At 37.9% G+C, this 24,404-nt stretch overlaps 1 protein-coding gene across 1 annotated transcript; it reads left to right on the top strand.

Moving 5' to 3' along the window:
* Positions 1-7,617: 7,617 nt before the first annotated feature.
* LOC139739326 (sialin-like) lies at positions 7,618-22,735 on the top strand. The gene is made up of 10 exons (XM_071649941.1): positions 7,618-7,789; positions 8,241-8,446; positions 9,078-9,314; positions 10,367-10,403; positions 11,493-11,621; positions 12,163-12,275; positions 12,855-13,010; positions 17,955-18,087; positions 19,749-19,990; positions 22,589-22,735. The coding sequence occupies exons 1-10, from the start codon at positions 7,618-7,620 to the stop codon at positions 22,733-22,735; spliced, it is 1,572 nt and encodes a 523-aa protein (XP_071506042.1).
* The last annotated feature ends 1,669 nt before the right edge of the window (positions 22,736-24,404 follow it).

The raw sequence follows: 24,404 nt of genomic DNA, 5'->3' as shown, positions 1-24,404 counted from the left end.
CATTATCAAATAGCGCGCTGTTTCGTGATCGGGTTAATTTCCCAAGTTAGAAAATAGCGCGCTATTTCGAAACATCGGGCTGATGTGAAAACGCCTACTGTGATTCAAGTATTTGACAAAGTCGTAAGCACAACTTACACAAGTGCAATTTTTCCTTCTGCGTATAGTTTAGTGAGAGTTTGATATACACACACTATGCAAAGTGGATAACCATTATGACTATAGAAAGATATTCACCAACCAAGTGATGCGTCGTGATCGAAAATACTCTCTTCATGTGGATATTAAAGACGTTATGAGGCACAAGAAGAATGATGTCATGATTATATCAATGGACTTTAATCCAAGTTGGCACAAAAAAAAGAAAAAGAATTTGAAATGATTCAATTAGCTTAACTAGTAGAGATCTACTCTCTTAGGGTGTGTATGAGTACATGTGGGTGTGTCTGTGTCACAGACTGTGTGTTTGTATGTGTGTGTGTGTGTGTGTGTGTGTGTGTGTGTGTGTGTGTGTTTGTGTTTTTGACAGTATAAACACGAGCTAGCAGTGGAGAACATTACACTTACGGGCGACTGTGTGTAAATTGGACTAGAAAACCCTGCGTGATGGGTAACAGAGTCTAGAGAAATTATTGCTTACGATACTTGTATACTGTTGGTTATTTGGAAGGTTCGTTTTTCCAAAGGTTCATAATTCCTTAAAAAAAGAGATTTTTTTTTTTGTACCCTAGAGATAGACACTAGAAACAGCGTCTATGGTTTGTACAATTTTGTTTGTTTATCATTATTTTTTTCGGATGAACGAACCTTCGGAATAATAAACATTTCATTTTCAGATTAACGGACCCAGAATTATTCATTCATTCATTCATTCATTCATTCATTCATTCATACATTCATTCATTCACCCATCCATTCATTTCCGCTTAGAAAAATAAAAACACTTACAAAACTCAAAATACAATAGCCTTAGAGTGGAAGGATCATAAAAAGCACATACACACGAGGCTTGTTGGAAATGATCCCCTACAAGGAATCAATATTACATTTCAAAGGGAACAATACCCAGACAAATTTATATGATAAATCTAAGGTGGAAGATAAAATGAAAAGAAAATAAGAGAGGAAGAAGAGGAAAAATTGCACATCTTAATATACATATAATTTTAGCTACCTACTAGCACATCAAAAATATTTTACTTAAAGGGATGTTATAGCTCTGGTTGAGATCTAACTTCAGATTTCTAGCACTGTTTGGTGAAATGATTAGAAATCTCTCATGAAATGTGAAAGAGGATGTAATACCAAGGGGAATTTAAAGTTAATTTGATGAAAATTGGTTTCGAAATGACTGCAATATCCAAAACAGAGCGATTGTAATAAATGGTGGGGCATTACTATTTTATTACAATTGCTTTGTTTTTGGAAGTCTCAACCATTTCAAAACCGAATTTCATAAAAAAAAACCAAACTTTGAATTCCCTTTATAATGGTATGCTATGTACTATTTCATAGGTGGTTTCTTGGTATTTTGCCAAATATTGAAAGCCCAATCCTCATCTCCACCTATAATACGCCATCCCTTTAATTAAAGCCTTTTGAAATTGACTCGAAGTATTACTGTTCTTCATTGATAGGAAAAGGGTGTTCCAAAGAATAGAGAACTATATATGGAAGATGGAAGATTGAGTTTTGGAATATTTTGAGCATTCCTCATAATTATTGTAATTATGAATGGAACAATCCAGGGTAAATTGACTATGACATACTTGTGTAAGGAAGAATTTTGTTACAAACTTTAAACATAAAAATTACGCTTTCAAAAGAAAGGAATTCTTGATCAGGTAAAATTTTCACCTTTAGGAATAATGGCTTACTGGAAACTTGATATGACGAGTTGGTTATTAAATGTAAACTGCCAACGTTTCTCTTTTACGTCATAAATGCAATCTTCTTTTTTCTTTGGCAAGAAGCCCCGACAACAATGTTACAATAATGTTACGATGATTATGCAAGATGAAACATATGAATGTACTTGTTTTTTTCCCTTTGACAACCCTTTCGTGCGATGGTGGTGGATATCAGGCTTTCACAGTTAGCCATACTCACACCAATCCCAACTCATGTTGTACTCATATATATATATATATATATATATATATATATATATATATACCAGTTATAAGAGAGAGGGGGAGGGGGTGTCGGGAGAAACCAAAAAGTGCTATCCAAATATCATTCCCAAACAACTCAATACAAAAATGTGTCTCCTAAATATCAAAGAGTTAGAGAAAGAGTCAAACAGATCCGAGGATTTTTTTTAAACAGAAACGTTGACATATTACAGGCAGGTGACACGAAATACGTCATGTTTGTTTGCTTGATCAACTTTTATCACATGTTCTTTGAAGATTAAAGTCAGGTATCACCAGTCTTGCCAAACATCGGGCAGTAAAAGTGTCCTAAACTCTTAACCTCCATTCCAAAGGCCGCATCCCTGCTGTCTGTGCAGCTTGTCAATGAGATACGAATTGTGGACAGAAGGGAAAGGTAAATATAGCTGCGGAAATAAGAATAGCTTCTCCGTCGTTCTAAAAATGATACATAGTGGAGCGGCATAGCCGAAAAATTGTGCATTTTGTGATAAAAGCACCAAATTTCGTACACAGGTTGACAATCACGTTCAGATCAAATTTAGATATTGGGCCATCGTAAATAGCGCCCTCAACGTCCATGGCAGCCATTTTTCAAAATGGCTGCCATAAATGCCATGTTTTCGTAAAATTTGCTAATTTTAGGAGAGAAAAGTCAATAAGATTTTGGTTACAAATGGGAAATTACATTCAAAATAAATCTAGATATCTGGCCATCGGAAATAGCGCCCTCAACGGCCATGGCAGCCATTTTTCAAAATGGCCGCCATAAATGTCATTTTTTCAAAATATTTGCAAACTTCGAAATTACATTCAAAATGCATCTAAATATTTGGCCATTATTAATTGCGCCCTCAACGTCCATCTGTCTAATAATGTGCCACTTCTTCGATGATTTTGAAAATTTCAGAAGGGAAAAGTAAATAAGATTTCGCCCATAAATGTTGATTACATTCAAAATAAATCTAGATATTTAGCTATCGGAAATTGCGCCCTCAACGGCCATGGTAGCCATTTTGTTTCAAAATGGCCGCCATAAATGCCATTTTTTGTTAAAAAATGCAGATTTCAGAAGGGAAAGCAATTTTTTCATTTTTTTGCAAACAAGCGGGAAATTACATTCAAAATAAATACAGGTATTGGGCAATTGAAAATTGCGCTCTCAATGGCTATGGCAGCCAATCTTTTTATTAATGGGCACCATAAGTGTCACTGTTTCATTAAAAAAAAAAAGCTAATTTCAAAAGGAAAAGTGAATGAAATTTTGGTTATAAATGGGAAATGACATTTAAAACAAATCTCGATATTGGGCCATCGGAAACTGCGCCCTCAAGGGTCATGACAGCCATTTTTCAAAATGGCCGCCATAAATGCTATATATTCGAAAAGATTTGCTGAAATCAGAAGGGAAAGCCAACGAGATTTTGCAAACAGGTGGGAAATTACATTGAACAGTAAACTTATTGGGCCATTGCAAATTGCCCCCTTAATGGCCATTCCAGCCATTTTTCAAAATGGCCACCATGAATGCATTTTTTTCGTAAAGTGTTGCAGACGTCAATCAGAATTTCCACAAAGGTGAAAAATTACATTCAAACTGAATTTGATAATAGGCCATCCAAAAGTGCACCCTCAACAGCCGTAGCAGCTAAGTTTCAAAACAGCTGCCATGGATGCTCCCCCCCCCCCCGTTTTTGTTTTTTTGCAAAAATTTGCTGATGTCAGAAGGAAAAGTCAATAAGACTTTGCAAACAAGTTGGAAATTATGCTCAAAAATAAATTTAAGTATAGGGTCTTCTTAGAAGGCGCCCTCAAGGGCCATGCTGACCGCCATGGATGTCTGCTTCTTTTTTTCTTTTTCTTTTTGATAGAAAAAAGAAGAGTGTATTGTAGCCATTTTGACAAATAGCTGAAATAGCAATTGAGAACACAGCTTATGATGGCTAAATGTCTAAACTGCTTTGTTTGTAATTGTCAACTTGCGCAAAAAAAAACAAAACATGTTTATTGTCTTCTTCCGGCATTAGAACATCTTCATTAAAAAAAAAATGGCATCTATGACAGCCATTTTGAAAAATGGCTGCAATTTCCGTTATTAACAATTTTTTCTTCTTGAAAATTTGTGAAGGAACAATTTCTAGAGTTAATGCAATCTAGATATATTGTTTGATTTTAAACATGATTTTTCATTTTATATACACATTTGCTAACTTTTCTCTCAGAAATTACCATTTTTTAAAACAAAATGATTATGACAATCGCAGCCATTTTGGAATATGGCAGCCATGGCCGTTGAGAGCAGTATTATAATAATCTAATACAAGCATTTATTTCAAACATAATTTTCAAATTGTGCGCAAAATCTTATTGACTTTTCTTTTGGTGAAATCAGGAAATAAAAAATAATTGAATCCATGGTGGCCATTTTGAAAAATGGCTGCAATGGCCATTGATGGCGCCATTTACAATAATGTAATACATAGGCGCAAGATACATTTCAAACGAAATTTTTGAATTGAGTGCAAGATCTTATTGACTTTTCCTTCTGGAATTAGTAAATTCAGAGAAAAAGGTGGTATTTATTGCAGCCAATTTTAAACATGACTGGCGTTGAGGGCGCAATTTGCAATGGCCCAACATCTAAATTTATTTTGAATTTTATTTCCCACTCGTTTGCAAAATCTTGTTGATTTTCCCTTCTGATATTAATTTTTATAAAAAATTGCATTTATGGCGACCATTTTGAAAAAATGGCTGCCATGACCGTTAGGGGGCGCAATTTGCGATGGTCCAAAATCTAAATTTATCTTGAATGTTATTTCCCACTCGTTTTCGAAATCTTACTGATTTCCCTTCTGAAATTTGTAAAATTTTACGAAAACTGGCATTTATGGTGGCCATTTTGAAAAATCCCTGCCATGGCCGTTGAGGGCGCAATTTGTGATGGCCCAATATCTAAATTTATTTTAAATGCTATATTCCAGTCGTTTACAAAATCTTATTGATTTTCCCTTCTGAAATTTGTAAATTTTTACGAAAAATGGCATTTATGGTGGCCATTTTGTAAAAATGGCTGCTATGGCCGTTGAGGGCGCTATTTACGATGGCCCAATATCTGAATTTATTTCTAATGTTATTTCCCACTCGTTTGCAAAATCTTCCTGATCTTCCCTTCTGAAATTTTTAATTTTTTACGAAAAAATGGCATTTATGGCGGCCAGTTTGAAAAATGGCTGCCATGGCCGTTGAGGGCGCAATCTGCGGTGGCCCATTATCTAAATTTATTTCAAATGTTATTTCCCACCCGTTTGCATAATCTTATTGATTTTCCCTTCTGAAATTTGTAAATTTTTATGAAAAATGGCATGTTATGGCGGCCATTTTGAAAAATGGCTGCCATGGCCGCTGAGGGCGCTATTTACGATGGCCCAATATCTGAATTTATTTCAAATGTCATTGTCAACATGTGTGCGAAATTTGGTACTTTTATCATAAAATGCAAAATTCCTCTAATTTTTCAAGCTATGCCGCTCCACTAACAGCAAACTTTACTATTAACTATTAACTATTAACTACTATTAACTATTAACTATTACTATTAACTGTAAATGATTTGTTGGGAACGTATTGTTCACAATGTTATGGACCCCCGTTATATAGCAATTTCGTTATAACCGAACAGAAAACAATAAAAAGACATACAGGGGATAATATTGCGGACTGAATTTATATTTGCTGTAGCCGAAATTTCATTACAACCGTGTTCGTCATAATGGGAGTGCACTGTAATAATTATTAAAGCCGAGATAAAGTGAAGCAGTTATTACGTGCACGGTAAGTGAGTATTTATGGATTCTACTTACATTAGGAATAACGAAGTATGTTTCAAAGAAACGAATTGCTTTGCTCATGACATGGAATGCTTATATTAGCACCGGCCAAAAAAAAAAAAAAGATGTTTTGCGAAGTCACAAAAAAAAAGCATTCTCAATTTCCATATGGTAGGAATAATGCTTATTCAGCTAAATGGTGCGTCCCTCTCCTGACGTTGTGTGGGAAGCTCGGTCAAAATAGAGCAAATTATTTCCTAATACAATATCACACAAGGTTTCTTGTTTACGACATGATTGTTTGCTCATTTTATTCCACTTTATCATTCCCTTGCTACGTGCATTGGTGGTCAAATTCCACTACATAATCTTACTGTCAGAAAACGCTATGTGCGACACGACCGAGGTTACCCCTTTGGTTCGTGAATTAATAAAACCCGACGCATTTTTGAAGATAGCAGCATTTCAGAGACCAGCCCGAGTTCTCGAATCTAGTTCACTCGTGGATATTTGGACTCTAAGCTTAGGGTTGTGCTCCATACCTTTGAAAGGAACCGATTCCATTTTTAATCGGCAGTTTGTTTTCGAGTATATTATGGTAATTGTTGTGCCGTTGAATAGAGGATGTTTTCTTGTCTTTTATAAAAGTAATGTGTTTGGATTCTGTGTTCCACATCTTCTTTTCATTTAGGTTCGCCAGGTTTGCAATTTCGAAATCCGATCGTTGTTCGCTGTACCGCTGGAACTTGTGCACAAGAGGGACAACGGCTGGCGTAGGGGACAAACTAGGCATCCATCTCAGGCTGTCAGGTCACCAACGATATTAATGGAGTGTTGGCATAACCGTACAAACCTTTCAGTGCTAGTTCTTTTCAGTTATTTTCCTTCTTCTTATTGTTGAAAGAATGTCAGCAACGGATTGATTTGCTTATCTTATTTTACACGCTTCTTTCTGTCACTGAAGAAATTGAGATTTATGTTTACATGATAAACTGTGGAAAACGAAATCAATTTGCACTTAACTTGTTTCTTCAAGGGATAAAGTACCATCTATCAACCATGTAAGGCTGTTTTGTTGTTGTTTTCAGAGAGACAATGTATACAATCATACAACGACAGCACAAAAAAAAAAGATTGATTTCCCTGATAAATATCTTGGCAGGCAGCCACATCGCTTCCTTTAGGCCTATACCAAGAAAGTGTGACGACAAACCTACCCCGAAGACTACCGCTAACTGAGAGGCACAGGTGGTGTGTAACGCTTCCCATAATCGGGTAAGTTTTCCATATGGCTTTTCTCATCATGAAGATAATAAAATGAACACGGTCTTTATATCGCACCAAAAAGTATATTCAAAATGTTCTGCTGTAACCCTAAAAGAATGCTTCTTCGTTGAACTACAAACGTTTACAGTGAATATACAAAGGTATCAGAAAATAGCATGGAAAGGAATTGCGAATAAATTACGTAAGCAACCATGAGCTCCACATTAAAGGAAGAGTTTTCCTTTTTAATAATAGTTAAACTTTCGCGAATCACTTTGTTTTCAACTCGGCTAATGCGTTTCATGTCCAGAGCTCTATAGAGGTAGAGCCATCCCTTCGAAACCCGAGTACTCGGATTCGTGAAGGTAATGGTATCGCAGGATGTCAGTGACGAAGGGGATGGCGCTGTCGCCATCGGCTTCAAGATCTCTTCGCGGACATCTTCCCTTGAAGGCAGCAGTGATGGAGTCAACAATTTTCAAGCCAGTGAAACCACTGCTCTTCTTCGTAAAGGGAAGGAAGGAGACAAAAGGGATGAAGGTAAAATGGAAGACATACGTACATCACGTTTGTGATATCTCCATTATTTTACAACAATGCGACAGGGTTGTCATGAAAATGGTTGCATTGGTGTTAAGTGGTGATGATGCCATTGGACTCGGGGCTCACTTGTGGAATCGTGTCATAACTAGTCTCAGGAATTCTCATATATAAACAGAAAAAAACCCCGACAAAGATACAAAGGGAAGAAACAAAACTTATCAGTCAAGATTATTTTGTCTCACAAACAGAGCTAGTGCCCGTATTATCTAAAACTTCATAAGATTTCAGGTTAAGAGATTTTTTTATACCTAAGAATACAAGTAATTATCAAATTAGAAACATTTCACAAATGCGAGATTTTTTTTTTCTTTTGAGTACTGGGCTCATGTCATTTTCCTTATTGTGACGAGTATTATGGTAAACCAATAATTTCTCATTTCTTGGCCAGGTCGCTGCTACGTCCAGAAACGATACATACTTCTCGTCATGCTTTTCGGGGGCATGGCCATTACGTCTATCTCGCGTATCAACGTCAGTATTACCATGCCGGCAATGACGAATGTTACCTTCACGGAAAACACAGATGGCGCCGGGAATGAAAGCGGGTCGTTTTGCCGCGCGATGAACGAAACAACGTCTAACCATGACGATGAGGTGAGTCTGACACCGGGTAACCTCAATGATCCATTGTCAAACTTCAAGTTACTGGGAATTGGTGAAGCCCTTGAGCAAAATCTCACGCGATCACTCGCTGTGGGTCATAGTTTCCCTCTTTTTGAATCAAAGTTTCCGGACACACACGCACACTTACACACACTTACACACACTTACACATTTACACACACACACACACACACACACACACAAGCAAATAATCATGATGCTTTGGACGATTGTCAAAAAGGGCATCAGAATATGATTTTGTTGGCATAAGGTGTGATTAAGACACAGTCTTCGAGACAAAGGAGATTCAGGATAGACTCCCGTTCAGGAGTGGAATCCCGTTATCAGGAAGTGCTCGGCGGCGACAGGCAGTTTTCTTTCGTTATATCGAAATATCCGAACAAAACGCAAACAACAGGAAACATAACGAAGTGCTCGAGAAAGACAGTTTTCTTCCTTTTTATCGAAATAAGTGAACAAAATACAAAATACAAACAATAGAAAAACATAGAGTGGATGATATTGCGGTCTGAATTTTTACTTCGTTGTAACCGGCGTCGCCTTAACCCGTTGAGGAATTTCGTTATAACGGGAATGCACTGTATGGTCATCTGTCACACAGCCAGAAGGAGAGTTCCTGTGGTCCACGCATGAGCAGGAACTGATTCTATCCGGCTTCTTCTACGGCTACGGTGTGTGTCAAATTCCCATGGGATGGCTAACGGACAAGATCGGCGGCTCTCCGGTCTTCGTAACTTCGCTGCTGCTCTCGGGTGTATTGAATACACTGGGACCTGTGGCTGCCCAAAGTGGACCGATGGTGCTCATGACTGTTCGGATTTTGTGTGGCGTCACAGAGGTGAGTTCATATCAAAACGAATGATCTCTTAAAACCGTTAGTTCATAATTATACAAACCTGAATAAGTTTATTTCTTTTCTCTATTTCCTGACATCGTCTTGTTCTCATATATCGATGTTTATTACTCTGGATGTCCGTGTTAGCTCCGTATACGATTCCGGCATGGTCCTCGTTGCTACCTTCTTTGTCTCTGTAGACAACGTACTTGTCCGTTAGACTCCGTACTTGCCGTGTATTGGGATGGTATCGACATGGGCATTGAGAGGGACACTGTAATGTTGCTCGTCGGAACACCACGGATTACTGTCCGTGGTGATCCATGAAGCGAAACTGTAAACGGGGCTTTAGGAATAACGAACGTTATTTCATGTTCGGAACCACTAACATTCGGAACAGCGATCTTTCTGAACAGCGCCACAAATGTTTATTTTAATGAATTTTTTTTTTTCATTTTCGGATTGTGAACCTCTAGGTATAGAGAGTTGTTTGTTTTTGAATATCGAACCTTTGGACCATAATCTCATTTTATTTTGGTATAAACGGACTTTCGGAGCAACGAACATCACCCGGTGAAGTCACATGAAAACGCACACGCACACACTGAAGTGTTTTGCATGGAAATTACAAAAGACCTATGAACACTAATTCTTAGGCTCAAATCTCACTTGAACCTCAAAACTTCTCTTCAACGCCGGTCCTCTGTCGAGAAATAGGAAGACCTTTGACTACTATGACAATTACAAATTCTATTGAATCGCATTCTTTTTTTTTATACATTGTAAACATAAGTAATTATCGTTTGTAAATGCCTCTGCAAAGAGCTTATTGAGTGCATATGGCAGAGGATAACCTGTTACGTTCACTTTCGATGTGTTTTTGTATCCGTTCGTTTTCGAAGGGCGTTGTCGTAATTTTCTTTGCTTTTCTCTTTTCTTATGTTCGTTTGTTTGTGTGTTTACGTGTTTAATTTTCTTTTTTTTGGGGGGGGGGGGGGGTGTAGGGAGGTATCAATCCCGCTGCTGGTTCTCTGATTGCCTGCTGGGTTCCAGAGTGTGAACATTCCTGGTTCTACTCAACTGTCCTGTCAGGTAAAAGTCTTTTTGTGAATAATTGCCAAGATTTGCAATAAATCATAATGTTTTTACAATCACGCATTATCACGTAATGCTTCATAAGCGTAATCATGTAAGATATGCGAAATTATTACCCTTACCTATTACTCTTATCAACAACATTACTATCTCCCCAATATTTGTAATATTAAAGTTTATTGTATTGTACGAGAGGTGACAGCTTACACCAAGAAGCTTAAAGTGTGTATAAATCATGTTCAGTAAGATTTTATGAAACTGTAAAAGGAACTTTATATGCTCGTTCGTCAGTTCATATCGTGTCACATGGGGTTCAAAATTCATCCGTGTTCATCTTTATTATGAACCATTTTGCTTAGTCTTGTTTTGATTTTCACGAGTATTCTTTATGATCATTTTGTTTACTTGTGGGAGGCGAACATTGACATTCGTGCCCTATTCTTATTGTCTTGGGACAATTATTCCTTTATGGCACTCTAGACAGATGTAGTTAATCCGTTGAGTCAAAAGATTCCTTAAGAAAGAGATAACAACGGATCGTATTTTCTACCATGTGATTTTGCTCCTGACTGGCTGAAGCTTACTAGTTTGTAAACCTAAATCCAAAAATAGTATTATGGACTATATACCTTTGCTGTGTTTTTCTATATAGATATTTCTAGCAGAATTATGACAATACTTCTGTATCTAATTAAGCAAGATGCCCTGATGGAAAGAACACAGTGTCCCACAGTGTGTTCACAATGTGTTCACGCAGTCGGCTATGTAAAAACGCTCGAATTTGATAGTGCGAAGATGACCTCACACAGTGCATGGTGTGGTTTTCCACAGAGAGCTCACATAGAAATGTTCTGTTTCACTCTTTGAATTGAATATTCACAATGATAAAACGCTCGAATGACGAGATTTCACACTGTGTTCACGATGTGTTGACACTGTGTTTCACATTGTGGTTCGCACTGTTGTCACTGTGTTCTTTCCAGTAGGGATAGCTCTCTCAAGTCTTCATTATTATGCTCCCTTTATGTGTGTTCCTACTTATATTCAGTTTTGTTCCGTTTTTTTTCTTTTTCATCTTGAGTAAAGGATTTAAATTTGGTGCATTTGTCGGCACCATAGCGTCTGGATTCCTGGCCGGTTCCAGCTTTTTAGGAGGATGGCCATCAACGTTCTATGTATTTGGTGAGAATGACATCGACAAGATCGTTGCTCTACGTGAATCCAAACCAGTGACAATGGTCAACATTGACTGAAAGATGTATCTTAATGCTTTTGTCATGTGTGCATATATAAAAATAATTTGTCTGTTGGTATGTTTGAATGTGTATGTGTCTATATGTGTCTAAGTAGGCCTAGTACTGCAATTTTCTGCGTTTGTAGGAAAATAAGCAAGTTATACTGAGTAAAGTAAAATACTGCAAAATAGATATACGAAATCCCTCATCGTTTCAGTAATCATTTATCACAAAATAGTAGTGGGAGTTTTCAGTTCTAACTTTGTTTGGCTTTTATTTTAGCCAGGTTTGTTAAACACGAGTGTATTAGTTTATGTTTTATTTCTATCGGTTATAAGAGTGATATTGTATCACAACACCCTAATTTCATGTATGATACATGATGTTCCTTGCTGTTTCGTAAACATATACAATGCTTATAAAGGTACATCTATTGCATTATTCTTTTATCATAAGAATATAAACATTTAATTTCCGTACCCTCATATTACCATTCATGTGTATTCCTTGTATGTATATAGGTGGCTTTGGCGTAGCTTGGTCGTTGCTGTGGTTATTGCTCATCTACAACACACCTCAGAGTCATCCACGCATATCAAACAACGAGCTACACCATATCGAATCGAACGCAGTTGTTAGAAATAAAGTATGCAGTTTTACGCACTCTCTTCATCGTTGTCTGTCTTCAAATCTCAATTTTTTAGACAACTACCCATCACCCATTCTTGTGTAAATAATGAATGGCCTCCTTCACTTTACTCTTTGTTTGAGAAGAGCATTCTTTGAAATTGCATTAATCTCGTTGATGGGAACTGAATTTTCATCGCAGGCAATACTCAAGACTACTCTGTAGTAAGGAACGGTGAGGGCGTTGATAAAAAAAAAATGTTGTTAAATTGATCTATCGATGGGCTGTGCTTGAAGTCGCGATGGGTCTTCTATCAAGGCAATAAGCACGTAATGGTTGTTCAAAGTCAATTCATCTTGAATTGCAAACTGTCTGAAAACAGCGTGCTTGTCCGTGATAATAATTATGTTGCGCCTGAATTCGCAAGAACCACTATTTTCGACTTGTTGGCTCACCCCTTGAGTTACAAGCAGCCCGAAATTTTGGATTCGCGAAAAATGACGAAATCGTTTTTATTATTCAGGGCGTTTATGTTTTCCTTTTGTTTACTTTGCCGAATTATCTATTTTGTTTTTAACCTTGCAGTCTTCTTCAGTGACAATTCCCGTCAAGGCTGTACTGCTTTCCAAACCTGTATGGGCTGTACTGATATGCACGCTGGTTGGGAGTTTCTCTGTCATGATGGTGTTCACGAATTTTCCACTCTTCTTGAAGCACGTGCATGGTTACAACATTGAAGAGGTTAATGACACTCATAGTACGCATTGCCATTATGCACGGTGTCTTTGATATGTCATGAGATGAAACCATCAAACATTGCGATTAGAAATGACACTTCAAAGAGGTGAAAACATATTATGTTATTCATCATACGCAATATTCCCCGTTTGCTGTGGTTGTACATTATATTATAGCATGAAGGTGATTATTCAAAGATGTTTCGAAGGTAACGATACATTCTTGGAAATTTTGTGTCGTCAAATCAAGCTCAACATCACTGTTCGGTTCAGTCACTGGCGTAGCCAGGGGGGCGATGGGGGCGATCGCCCCCCCTAAGATTTGGACCGGGGATTTGGGAGGCGGAAAAAAAAAATGCATGTATACTGTATATGCATGCACATGAAGCGGGTCTCCTTTGCAACCTTTCATCAAATAAGATATTTTTTGAATATTTCACTCAAAGTGTGCACCAGATCGTTGAATTTCAATTCAAAATATGCAAAATCTCTCGTGCTTGGGAGGGGGATACCCCCTCCCAAACCCTCCCCCTCTGTGCCTCTTTCCCTAGCTTAGTACACTTTTTAGCTTTACAAAAAATTATGAATAATTCTGAGTGCACAAGACTTATCACTTATATTCCGAAAACTCAAGGTTCCCTCATGTATAAGGGGAATTTCCCCTTTTAATCGACCCTTTCCTCCCTCAGCCCCCCTCCCATCAGTTTTGTGTGTGTGTGTGTGTGTGTGTGTGTGTGTGATTTCCCAGATGTTGATTCCATCAAAAATGCGTAGATGAGATATCTCAATTTCAACCTTAAAAAGGCAAAAGCTCGATCGGAAGGGAAGGGTGGGGATAACACTCGCCCACGCCTTCTCCCTGCTCCCCGCCCCCCCCCCTTCCACCATGCATAGAAGTATAGACTGTGGCTATAGCCAGATCGCTTTATTTCCATTCTAAAAACGCAAAAGCTCCGCGAGCGGGAGGAGGAATTCCCCTTCCTCTATATACCTCACTAGACTTTATACATACACACAGATGGTGCACATTCGGAATAAGAGCTAAATTCCGTGATTTTATCACTTCGATGAAAAAGTATTGCACCAAATATTTGCAACAGATCGCTGAATTTCAGGTCTGAAAACGCAAAACCACCTTCGTGTGGGAGGGGATATGGCCCTATCTACACCCTCGTGTGCATGCTTTTTCTGTTTGACTGCTGAACAGACAGTGTTCATGATATTCAGTGTAAGAATTAATACAAGAAGATTATTTAAATGATACCATTTTATAGGCAAATTGTTCAATAATAATCTACACTAACTTATACTGCAACTTTAAACAAGTGGGACTGTTTCATCTCGTTAAAACACGCAAAAACATGCATCAAATTGCACCATTTGCAACATCAAAATGCAAAAAGTTCTCACCGTCGGAGGGGGTACACTCCCTCCCACACCCTCCCCTCCCCCTCGCTCTCTCCGCTCTCTCGGGTTCAGTCGCGTTCATGATATTCAGTGAAAAGAAGTAATACAAGAAGCGTATTTAAATGATAACATTTTATAGGCATATTGTTCAATGATAATCTACATCAAAATATACTGCAACCTTAAACAAGTGGGACTGTTTCACGTCGATAAAACGCGCAAAAACATGCATCAAATTGCACCATTTGCAACATCAGAATGCAAAAAGTTCTCACCGTGGGAGGGGGACACCCCCTCCCACACCCTCCCCTCCCCCCTCGCTCACTCCGCTCGCTCGGGTTCAGTCGCGTTCATGATATTCAGTGAAAAGAAGTAATACAAGAAGTGTATTTAAACTATACCATATTATAGGCAAATTATTCAATGATAATCTCCATCAAAATATACTGCAACCTTAAACAAGTGGGACTGTTTCAACTCGTTAAAACACGCAACAACATGCATCAAATTGCACCATTTGCAACATCAAAATGCAAAAAGTTCTCACCATGGGAGGGGGGAAACCCCCTCCCACACCCTCCCCTCCCCCTCGCTCTCTCCGCTCTCTCGGGTTCAGTCGCGTTCATGATATTCAGTGAAAAGAAGTAATACAAGAAGCGTATTTAAATGATAACATTTTATAGGCATATTGTTCAATGATAATCTACATCAAAATATACTGCAACCTTAAACAAGTGGGACTGTTTCACGTCGATAAAACGCGCAAAAACATGCATCAAATTGCACCATTTGCAACATCAGAATGCAAAAAGTTCTCACCGTGGGAGGGGGACACCCCCTCCCACACCCTCCCCTCCCCCCCTCGCTCACTCCGCTCGCTCGGGTTCAGGCGCGTTCATGATATTCAGTGAAAAGAAGTAATACAAGAAGTGTATTTAAATTATATCATATTATAGGCAAATTATTCAATGATAATCTCCATCAAAATATACTGCAACCTTAAACAAGTGGGACTGTTTCAACTCGTTAAAACACGCAAAAACATGCATCAAATTGCACCATTTGCGACATCAAAATGCAAAAAGTTCTCACCATGGGAGGGGGGACACCCCCTCCCACACCCTCCCCCTTCACTCGCTCCGCTCGCTCGGGTTCAGTCGCGTTCATGATATTCAGTGAAAATAATTAATACAAGAAGTGTATTTAACGTATACCATTTTATAGGCAAATTGTTCAATAATAATCTAAACACTAGATTATACTGCTACCTTAAACAAGTGGGACTGTTTCACGTCGATACTAACGCGCAAAAACATGCATCTAATTGCATCATTTGCAACATCAAATGCAAAAATTCTTACCGTGGGAGGGGGACACACCCTCCCCTCCCCCCTCGCTCACTCCGCTCGCTCGGGTTCAGTCGCGTTCATGATATTCAGTGAAAAGAAGTAATACAAGAAGTGTATTTAAATTATACCATATTATAGGCAAATTTTTCAATTATAATCTCCATCAAATATACTGCAACCTTAAACAAGTGGGACTGTTTCAACTCGTTAAAACACGCAAAAACATGCATCAAATTGCACCATTTGCAACATCAAAATGCAAAAAGTTCTCACCGTGGGAGGGGGACACTCCCCTCCCACACCCTCCCCTCCCCCTTCACTCGCTCCGCTCGCGAGTTCAGTCGCGTTCATGATATTCAGTGAAAAGAATTAATACAAGAAGTGTATTTCACTTATAGCATTTTATAGGCAAATTGTTCAATAATAATCTCCATCAAAATAAACTGCTACCTTAAACAAGTGGGACTGTTTCACGTCGATATAACGCGCAAAAACATGCATCAAATTGCACCATTTACAACATCAAAATGCAAAAAGTTCTTACCGTGGGAGGGGGGACACCCCCCTCCCACACCCTCCCCCCCCCCCCCCCCCTCGCTCGCTTCGCTCCCTCGCACACTAACCGCCCCCCCCCTAAGATGAAATCCTGGCTACGCCGTTGGGTTCAGTGAAATCAAAGTTTGATTTTTTTTGGAATTGACCATACGCAATGTCACACAGGGGTCTTCAGTTAACATATTCTTTGAGAATACAGTACCATATCGTATAAAGTGTTGGCTTTTTGGGCATATAAGACTTGTCGTGCTTTCCTGTGAACCTAATGAACATCAAACTCATATTTAAAATGGAGATTTATACCACGGCTTTGAATCTTCAGAAATGAACGATAATGACACGAGCAAGATATAAACCACCACACTGCACTTGGCATGATGTTTTACATATTTTTTATATCATCACAAAACAAACTGAGTACGCATTACGGATATCCAGAGAGCGCAAAGTTACCTAGAAAAGGTTGAAAAACGGAAATCAAACTGGATTGCTGCAAAAGAACAAATAAAAGATTACAGCTCAATGACAGTCGTGTGATCAAAGACATATTATTCAGGACCTTAGAGATATCACAACTGCTTTTGCAAAATGAATGATGCCTACGCGATTGATGAAACTACTGTCAAATATTTACTCAAAATGCATCACTAAAAATTGCTTCGGTTATATTTGCGTTTTTAACACTGTACAATTATCAGAGTCATGTTAGTATCACTGTAAGCGCCTATCTAGAATGGGTAATCATGTATTCGTACTTTCAATTCCTTCCAGAGTTAAAATGTACGCAACACAACGATACTCACCCAAAATGATAAAACATGTCGAGAGTATGTGACCCTGCATCACAAAACCAACTAAAAGTCGCTAGAAACATGTTAGTTAAGGACAGATTCTGGAAAAGCAGACAGTAAGCTTTGAAATGATGTATAACTCAATTCAAATGGACTCCCCTAACCTATCTAAACAATGGAAAGAAAGCACACACTCTGGAAAAGTGTGAACTGAGAAAAGGGGCTTTGAAGTACAGGGTGTATTCAAGCGCTCTTTAGCAAGCCGTGTTAGCTGTACAATGAAAGGGACAAAACACAGGATCTAAAGCACTGGAGCAACAACAATGAAGGGATTAATAAAATAAATTGAAATTGAGCATGTTCTATCAAAACATTCTGTCCATGATTTATGCCAACTTTCAAAGCAGTAGCCTCATCCTGTCAAAAGTTATTAGACTTGAAAGTGAAGAGTGTGCAAAGGATTTCAAGAAATGAAAAGGGGCCTCTAAGACATATCTGATTATACTCTCCCCCCAATAAGGGTTGCAGAAAAACTGACGAAAACACACTTTCCCATTCATGTTATGATCCCAAACTAAAAAAATAATGTAGAAGAAGGACAGCTCTTTCAAAAAAAAAAATCAAGATTGACTAAGTTGACCCATTTCATGTTTGTTTGGTTTTTTTTTTTGAGTCCTCACGTAAAACCAAGGGATGCGACTTTTTGTTCGTTTTGTGATGCACGGTCACAAAATAATAATACATCATTTTATCTTTTTATTTCATCTTTTTGTGTTTTCATTTCGAAATCATAGTACTATTATTAGGTTATGAGTTATGAATTCTCTTCGTTTTTATGATTTACAGATAGGTTACCTCTTCGCCATTCCCTACGTTGTTGAGGGGTTGTCGCTTATTGTATCAGGTTTCACAGGAAACCAGTTGATCGCTCGCCGAATGCTCTCCATCACTGCAACTCGCAAACTCATGACAGGTCTTGGTAGGTGCAGGCATCATTCTTCCACCTTTGATTGATTTTGATTTGATTTCAAATTAATTTGATTGCTAATTCTAGTATACAAATAATGAGTGTTCATAAATGCAATGGACAGAATAATTCATGAGGTGAATAATGACATGATCCATTCAAGGAGCAGCCGAGTTGAATGGATCACAAATTTCATCTTTCGCCGAATGAAATATTCTGTCCATTGCTCGAATGAAAACGTTCATTATTTGTTTTTATATAATACCTAAAATAGATCCTTTTCATTTGATGTTTTATGATGTTAGAAACAAGAGAGCATGTGCGGCATCTGCGATCGATACAGACTGCAAGTGCAAAGCGTTTTACATGCGTAGTGTGAGCTCTCGCCGAGCTCTCGGCGTGTGTGAACATGCAATGGGGCAAATCGTAAGGATCCAAGATTGCAAGGTAGATGGAGCAGCAATCGCACGAATGATGACGTAATAATAAGATGGGACGAATGAATAATAGCAAATAACCAATCAAATGACAAGGATCTATCTATGTGTTATATAAAACGTATTTTATACCAGAGAACATTATGGCCATTTTTTTTTTCTCATGGCTATTATAAAAAAAGAAAATAACTGATTAATCGGTGTATAAAATTACGTCGACCAGGGCAATTGATTAATAAATTGCAATAAGAATAACTCGACGCAGGAATCGTTATTTTGAATAAACCATTCGTTTATAACATGTGATAAGTAAGATATAAAGCAAAATACACGCAATTTCGAACCCTAATGAAAGTGATGGTTATATATTGTACTGATATACTAACCCTGTTTCGCGACGGAGTGTTCAGAATGTATTCGTAAGCGATACGGAAGTACGCAATGCCTTCAAGGAAAAATATCGATCGTTTTTCATTCACGAACTCCCGGATGAAAACCTGAGATAGGCTATTTTTTTTTTCCGCCACTGATAAACCGGTACGCCAAGGATAACCGCCGGATGCTTCATTGGTGTTTACACAGCAATACCGGAATCAACACGGGTCATCCCGCGTAGACGATCCGGGGTGATCCGTGACGAGACCCGTGAAAGTGTTAAAGGGGAATTCGTGGGACATTCGTATTATTTTTTTAATCGCAAGAGCTATAAAAATGTGAAATATAGTATGCTTCACATAGCCAGTAAAGTTCTGCATATAGCGTAAACGCAGGTTTGTGTAAGGTAAACGTGAAACAATGAGAAATATGTCAAACTATGATAAAGTAAATAATTTTGTAGTGCACATTTATCTTGTGTGTCACCTCGGACAGAATTAAAGGAAACATTTTATATTTCACTGAAATTGGAACGGTATAGCTAAATTCTTAGAGTTATGTCATTTAAGTGCCATATTAATGTCCTCTATCAATATTCTCTGAAGTCCTCGTCAATGCTTGTCGCACTGTTTTTTTTTTTTTCATTTTGTGGGCTGTGGTTTTTTTTAGAACACTTTTCCACTCTTCTTTTAAACCTTTTGTTTTTTGTTTTCCCTCTCTCCCTTCCTTTATTTCGTCTATCTTTCTCTCCTCCCCCTTTCCCCTAAACCCACTCTCCCTTCGCCCCCTCCACTTCCAAAAAACAAAACAAAACAACAACAACAACAACAACAACAACAACAACAACAACAACATATCCAGGATTGATATTGTCCGCCCTAGCTTTCATCGCCCTGGTTTTCGCCGACTGCAATGGAGGCCTCTCCATACTTCTGGTCACATGCGCTGTGGGATTCAACGGTATCTGCACCAGCGGCTATTTCGTCAACCTGCTGGACATTGCGCCCAGGCTGGCGGGAAGTTTGGTAGGAGTGGTCAACACAGCAACCGGGATAGCAGGCTTCACAGTCCCGCTCGTCATCAGTGTTTTCACAACAAACCAGGTGAAAACAAACAAACAGACAAACAAACAAACAAACAAACAAGCAAACAAGCAAACAAACAAACAAACAATTAAACAAACAAACAAACAAACAAACAAACAGAACTTCATACATACAAGCAAAATAATACTTTGAGAAACAAGGCGCAGATGCCAACTCATATGCGGTTTCCGTATCAAGTGGCTGGGTTAGCTGCTGTGCAAACAAGACCTCTATAGAAAAAAGTACACTACACATTTTCAAACTATGTGGATACATGAATTCCATTTTCTTTTCACAATAACAGAAAAACAACAGTATAAGATTTTCAGACTACAGTGCTATACTAGTCACAATTTACAGTACAATTACACAATTACACAGTACATGTTTATTTGTCTTTTCCTGACAAACAAATTAAGGCATTATATACACACAACTATATTGTAAACCTTAATAACTTTCTGATAGAAAATCCAGCCAAAAAAAAGTAACAGAATAGTCCAAAATGATTTTGCCATTTAGAATCTTCCTGATATAAAAGGAATAGATTGTATATCAACCAAGTCTTATCACTAAGGTCTTTTACTTGCGTCTTTTATAGTTGCCCTAACATTGCCTAACACGTGAATCAATCCGTGTTTGCAATTGTAAAGTTTTGTACTGATTTGTTTTTATTATTATTTTCTTTTGATCCCCCTATTCATATCTTCACGTGTTACTAAAGTCTAAATGTGATGCCACTCGTTACTATAAGAATAGAGAAAGTTGGCTGAAACTTGCTCACTTCAAAGGATTCATAATTATTTGTCGCAATTAGATTAACACTTATCATTGAACACATCTAGGCCCCACTTCATAAAAGATTGTTAGGATAGCAACTCCTCCTGGAATGACATTTCCCCATATGAACAGCCAATCAGGAAGCTGGATTCTTGTCGTTACCATGACAATTGCCATTCCAGTAAGAGTTGCTATAATATCATTTTTTTTAATGAAATGGGACCCAGTATGGGTTACATACTAGAAAACAAAGATCGAAATGACCCCTGCGTGGCATAGCATAGAGAAGTCTGAAAACATCCGCATCTGAGGAAGTGATATCTTTGAATTATTTTAAACAACACTGCTTATCAAAGACGTAAAACATAAATGATATAATCGAGCATAGAAGGAAAATATGTGTGATCATATGTACAGCTTTAAAGAGATAACAATGTTTGTTAAAAACTTTAATTCAGCAACATGCGGTTCTCTCTCTTACAGTTTCAGGAGTATCGTGATTTTAAAGGGTGTGTACAGTTCTGGTCGAGGTGTAGATCTAGCTTTTAACGTTTTGCGAGATATCCAGAAACCACTCTATGAGATGTCAAAGAGCATGCAGTTCTAAGGGGTATCAAAAGTTTATTCGATGAAAATCAGTTTTGAAATGGCCGAGATATCCAAAAACAAGGTAAAACAAAGAGATCTAATAAAGTTGTGGCATGTCGCCTTTTATTATTAGCACTTTTTTGGACATCTCAGCCATTTGAAAACCAATTTTCATCAAATAAACATTGAATCCTTCTTGAAATTACATGCTCTTTCATATTTCATAAGAGGTTTTTCATTATCTCACTTAGGAATGTTCAAAACATGAATTCCTACCTAAACCAGTACTGTACAGTCCCTTTAATCTAGCTTGCATGTATCCATCAAGTTATCGCAGATATTACTCATGCAGAAGCTCGTAATGCAGTTTTAGACTGCCAGAAATCTAAACAAGAAAACGTCAAAAGAAGAGTTTTTGTCCATTCTACAATGTTTAAAATTATGCATAATAATGCATAATCAACCATACAATAGGAGCTATGTCACGTCACATTTCTTTTTTCCTATACCAGCAAACACTATCTTGTGCTTACCAATAATTCATGCTTTAAAAATTGTTCTCTATAATACAATCTAAGGACCCGCTTCACCAAATGTTTCAGCTCGTTCGGTAATTTTTCACACTCCTGATTCGTGTTCGACCTTAAGCTTTGGTTCCGGCTTTCATTTTTAGAAGTCGCACTATTTCATTTATTTGCTCACAATTTCATGGTATTTACTTTTGTAGCTACTTTCAATGTTGGTATTGTATCATGATTATTTTTATATCGTTTGTCTAGTGATATGTATAGTACTTGCTGTTGTGAAAGATGAGAAATAGATTCAACTTCAGTTAACTAAGTTTTGACATTGTTTGATTGGCGCTATCAGCATGAATGCATACTGTAGTTTAAGATGAATTTAACTATATTTCTTAAAAAAAAAAACATGCGACATTTCGCAGCTTTAGCTATAACATTCAAAATAGAAGTTCTACTTTCTTTCGAAATTGTAAAAATCATTTTGTATTTGTCTGTCTTCCGTTGGGGGTCTACATTTCACAAGCGTTGCTTTTCCGCAATAATAATATGCAAAAAAAGTCACAATATGTTGTATATTCACATTGCCCACAATGCGGATTATCAATTGTAAATGAATTTCATTTCATTTCATCTTAAGTTTCTGTCAATTTCAGTTCTTGTACGTTTTCATTTTTTTTTAGAGATCATCGACCACTCAAACGTTTGCTTGCCTTCTAATTTTCTCCAGGCCGACATCGAGGGTTGGCAAAAGGTATTTTGGATTGCAGCTGCTTTGAATGTATTCGGAGCCGTGGTCTACTGCTTAATCGGGAGCGGGGAGGAGGAGGAGTGGGCTAAAGACCCAAAGACCCGCCGGACCTCTAGGGAAACTTAGTCTTGGGGGTACGTTGAGTAAACAGCGCGAGGGGAAAGATAAGTCGGAGGCAAAATGAGTCAAAGGTAAAAGGTCATTGGACATTTGATATGAATATCAATCCAAATATTATACTTGTTACTTGTCACAGGCAAAGTAGGTCAGAGGTAGAAGGTCGTTGGACATTAATTTTGACACAAGTATCAGTGCAAACATCGTACTTGTTCGACATATTACACTTTTATTGGTGCACATGTTTATCTCCGACCTTTGTATCTTGTTATTTATTTCTCACTGACAGTCATACCTATCAATACTTAAACCGGACGGGGAAAATCCTTTTTATGCATCTGTTCATTGTATGCTAATAGAATTGTAGTCTGACAGCTCACAAAATAATTAGAGCGATCTATATTGCTATATTCTTAATAAACACATAAGAAAAATATTACCACCTGTTCTATCTTATAAATAGCAAACTTAATATGTTGAATTGCACAACACTTGTATTTCATAGGGATGCAAATGATTATTACATGTACATAAACATGCTTTTTTGGCTAGTTTATCACGTCAATGAACACTTTTAGTGATGTGCTTACAGCTTTGTGCAGCATAGGCATGGAGTTTTTCTTGTGCAAAGAGCATTGTGACGTCATGTACAACCGCAGTCGTGCTTAACTTGCTGCTGTAAGCGACTATCGTTTAATCATGACATGTTGTGCTGCTACCTAAACAAGATGAGACAGAAATAAACGGGCTCGTAGTAACCTTGAACGTATTACCAATGGTGATATACAGGTACGACTAAACGAGACTGTACTTGCTTATTGTTACTGTTTATTTACATCGGGGAAGTACATGAAGCTATCGATCAAAAGAGGAGAGCATGAAATGATAGTACACCCATTTTGGGCAGTTTTGGGGTATTCGTGTTTTCCTTTCAGCCGTTTCTTTAGTGTAAACATGTGGTAGAGATATGATGTGTCAACGAACATTTTGCACTACGGATCTGACAGTACTACATATTTCTAGCCATCATTGTTTTTAGCATATCAAGGTAACATTTTAAGCTCAGACTATTCGTTCTCTGTCGAATCTTTTCCATGATACAATTATGAAAGCTTCATTTAAGTGTACAAGGCGGCATCGACATCTCACGAAAGTCCTGTGACAGAAAAAGTCCTGATTCAAATCCTCTTATATCTCTCATGTTATACTATAACTGACAGAAGTGATTGTGAAGGCAATTATCATATAGCCGTTATACTGATAACAAATTGTTAGTTATAACAGCAATGACGACATCAAAGATGACATTAATGACAATGCTCTTCCCTTTCTGCCATTTTTGTTGTTGTGTGTCTATGTGTGCACGCACGCCTGTTCAGGGAACCGTTTCATGAAAGTTGTCAGCCCTGACAAGTTGTCAGTCACTGACAATTACCATGGTAACAGTCAGTGACAAGAGCTTCTCAGCCAATCAAAACTGAAGATTTTGCTGAAATTGTAAGCGCTGACTAAATTGATGAAACACCCCCAGGTGTACTTGTGTGGGTGGTGTGCATGGTGTGTGTGTGTGTGTGTGTGTGTGTGTGTGCATTTCCGTCTGCGCAGATTTGTGTGCTAGGACTATTTTCTTGGAACCTTTATACCCTACAAGCATCAATACTCTGCTTTTCTTTAGATT

Source organism: Diadema antillarum, unplaced genomic scaffold (assembly GCF_040938485.1).
Source record: "Diadema antillarum isolate AM-2024a unplaced genomic scaffold, OU_Dant_1.0 seq00000793_RagTag, whole genome shotgun sequence".
In the NCBI taxonomy this organism is placed as follows: Eukaryota; Metazoa; Echinodermata; class Echinoidea; order Diadematoida; family Diadematidae; genus Diadema; species Diadema antillarum.
This window is presented reverse-complemented; position numbering and strand designations above follow the sequence as displayed.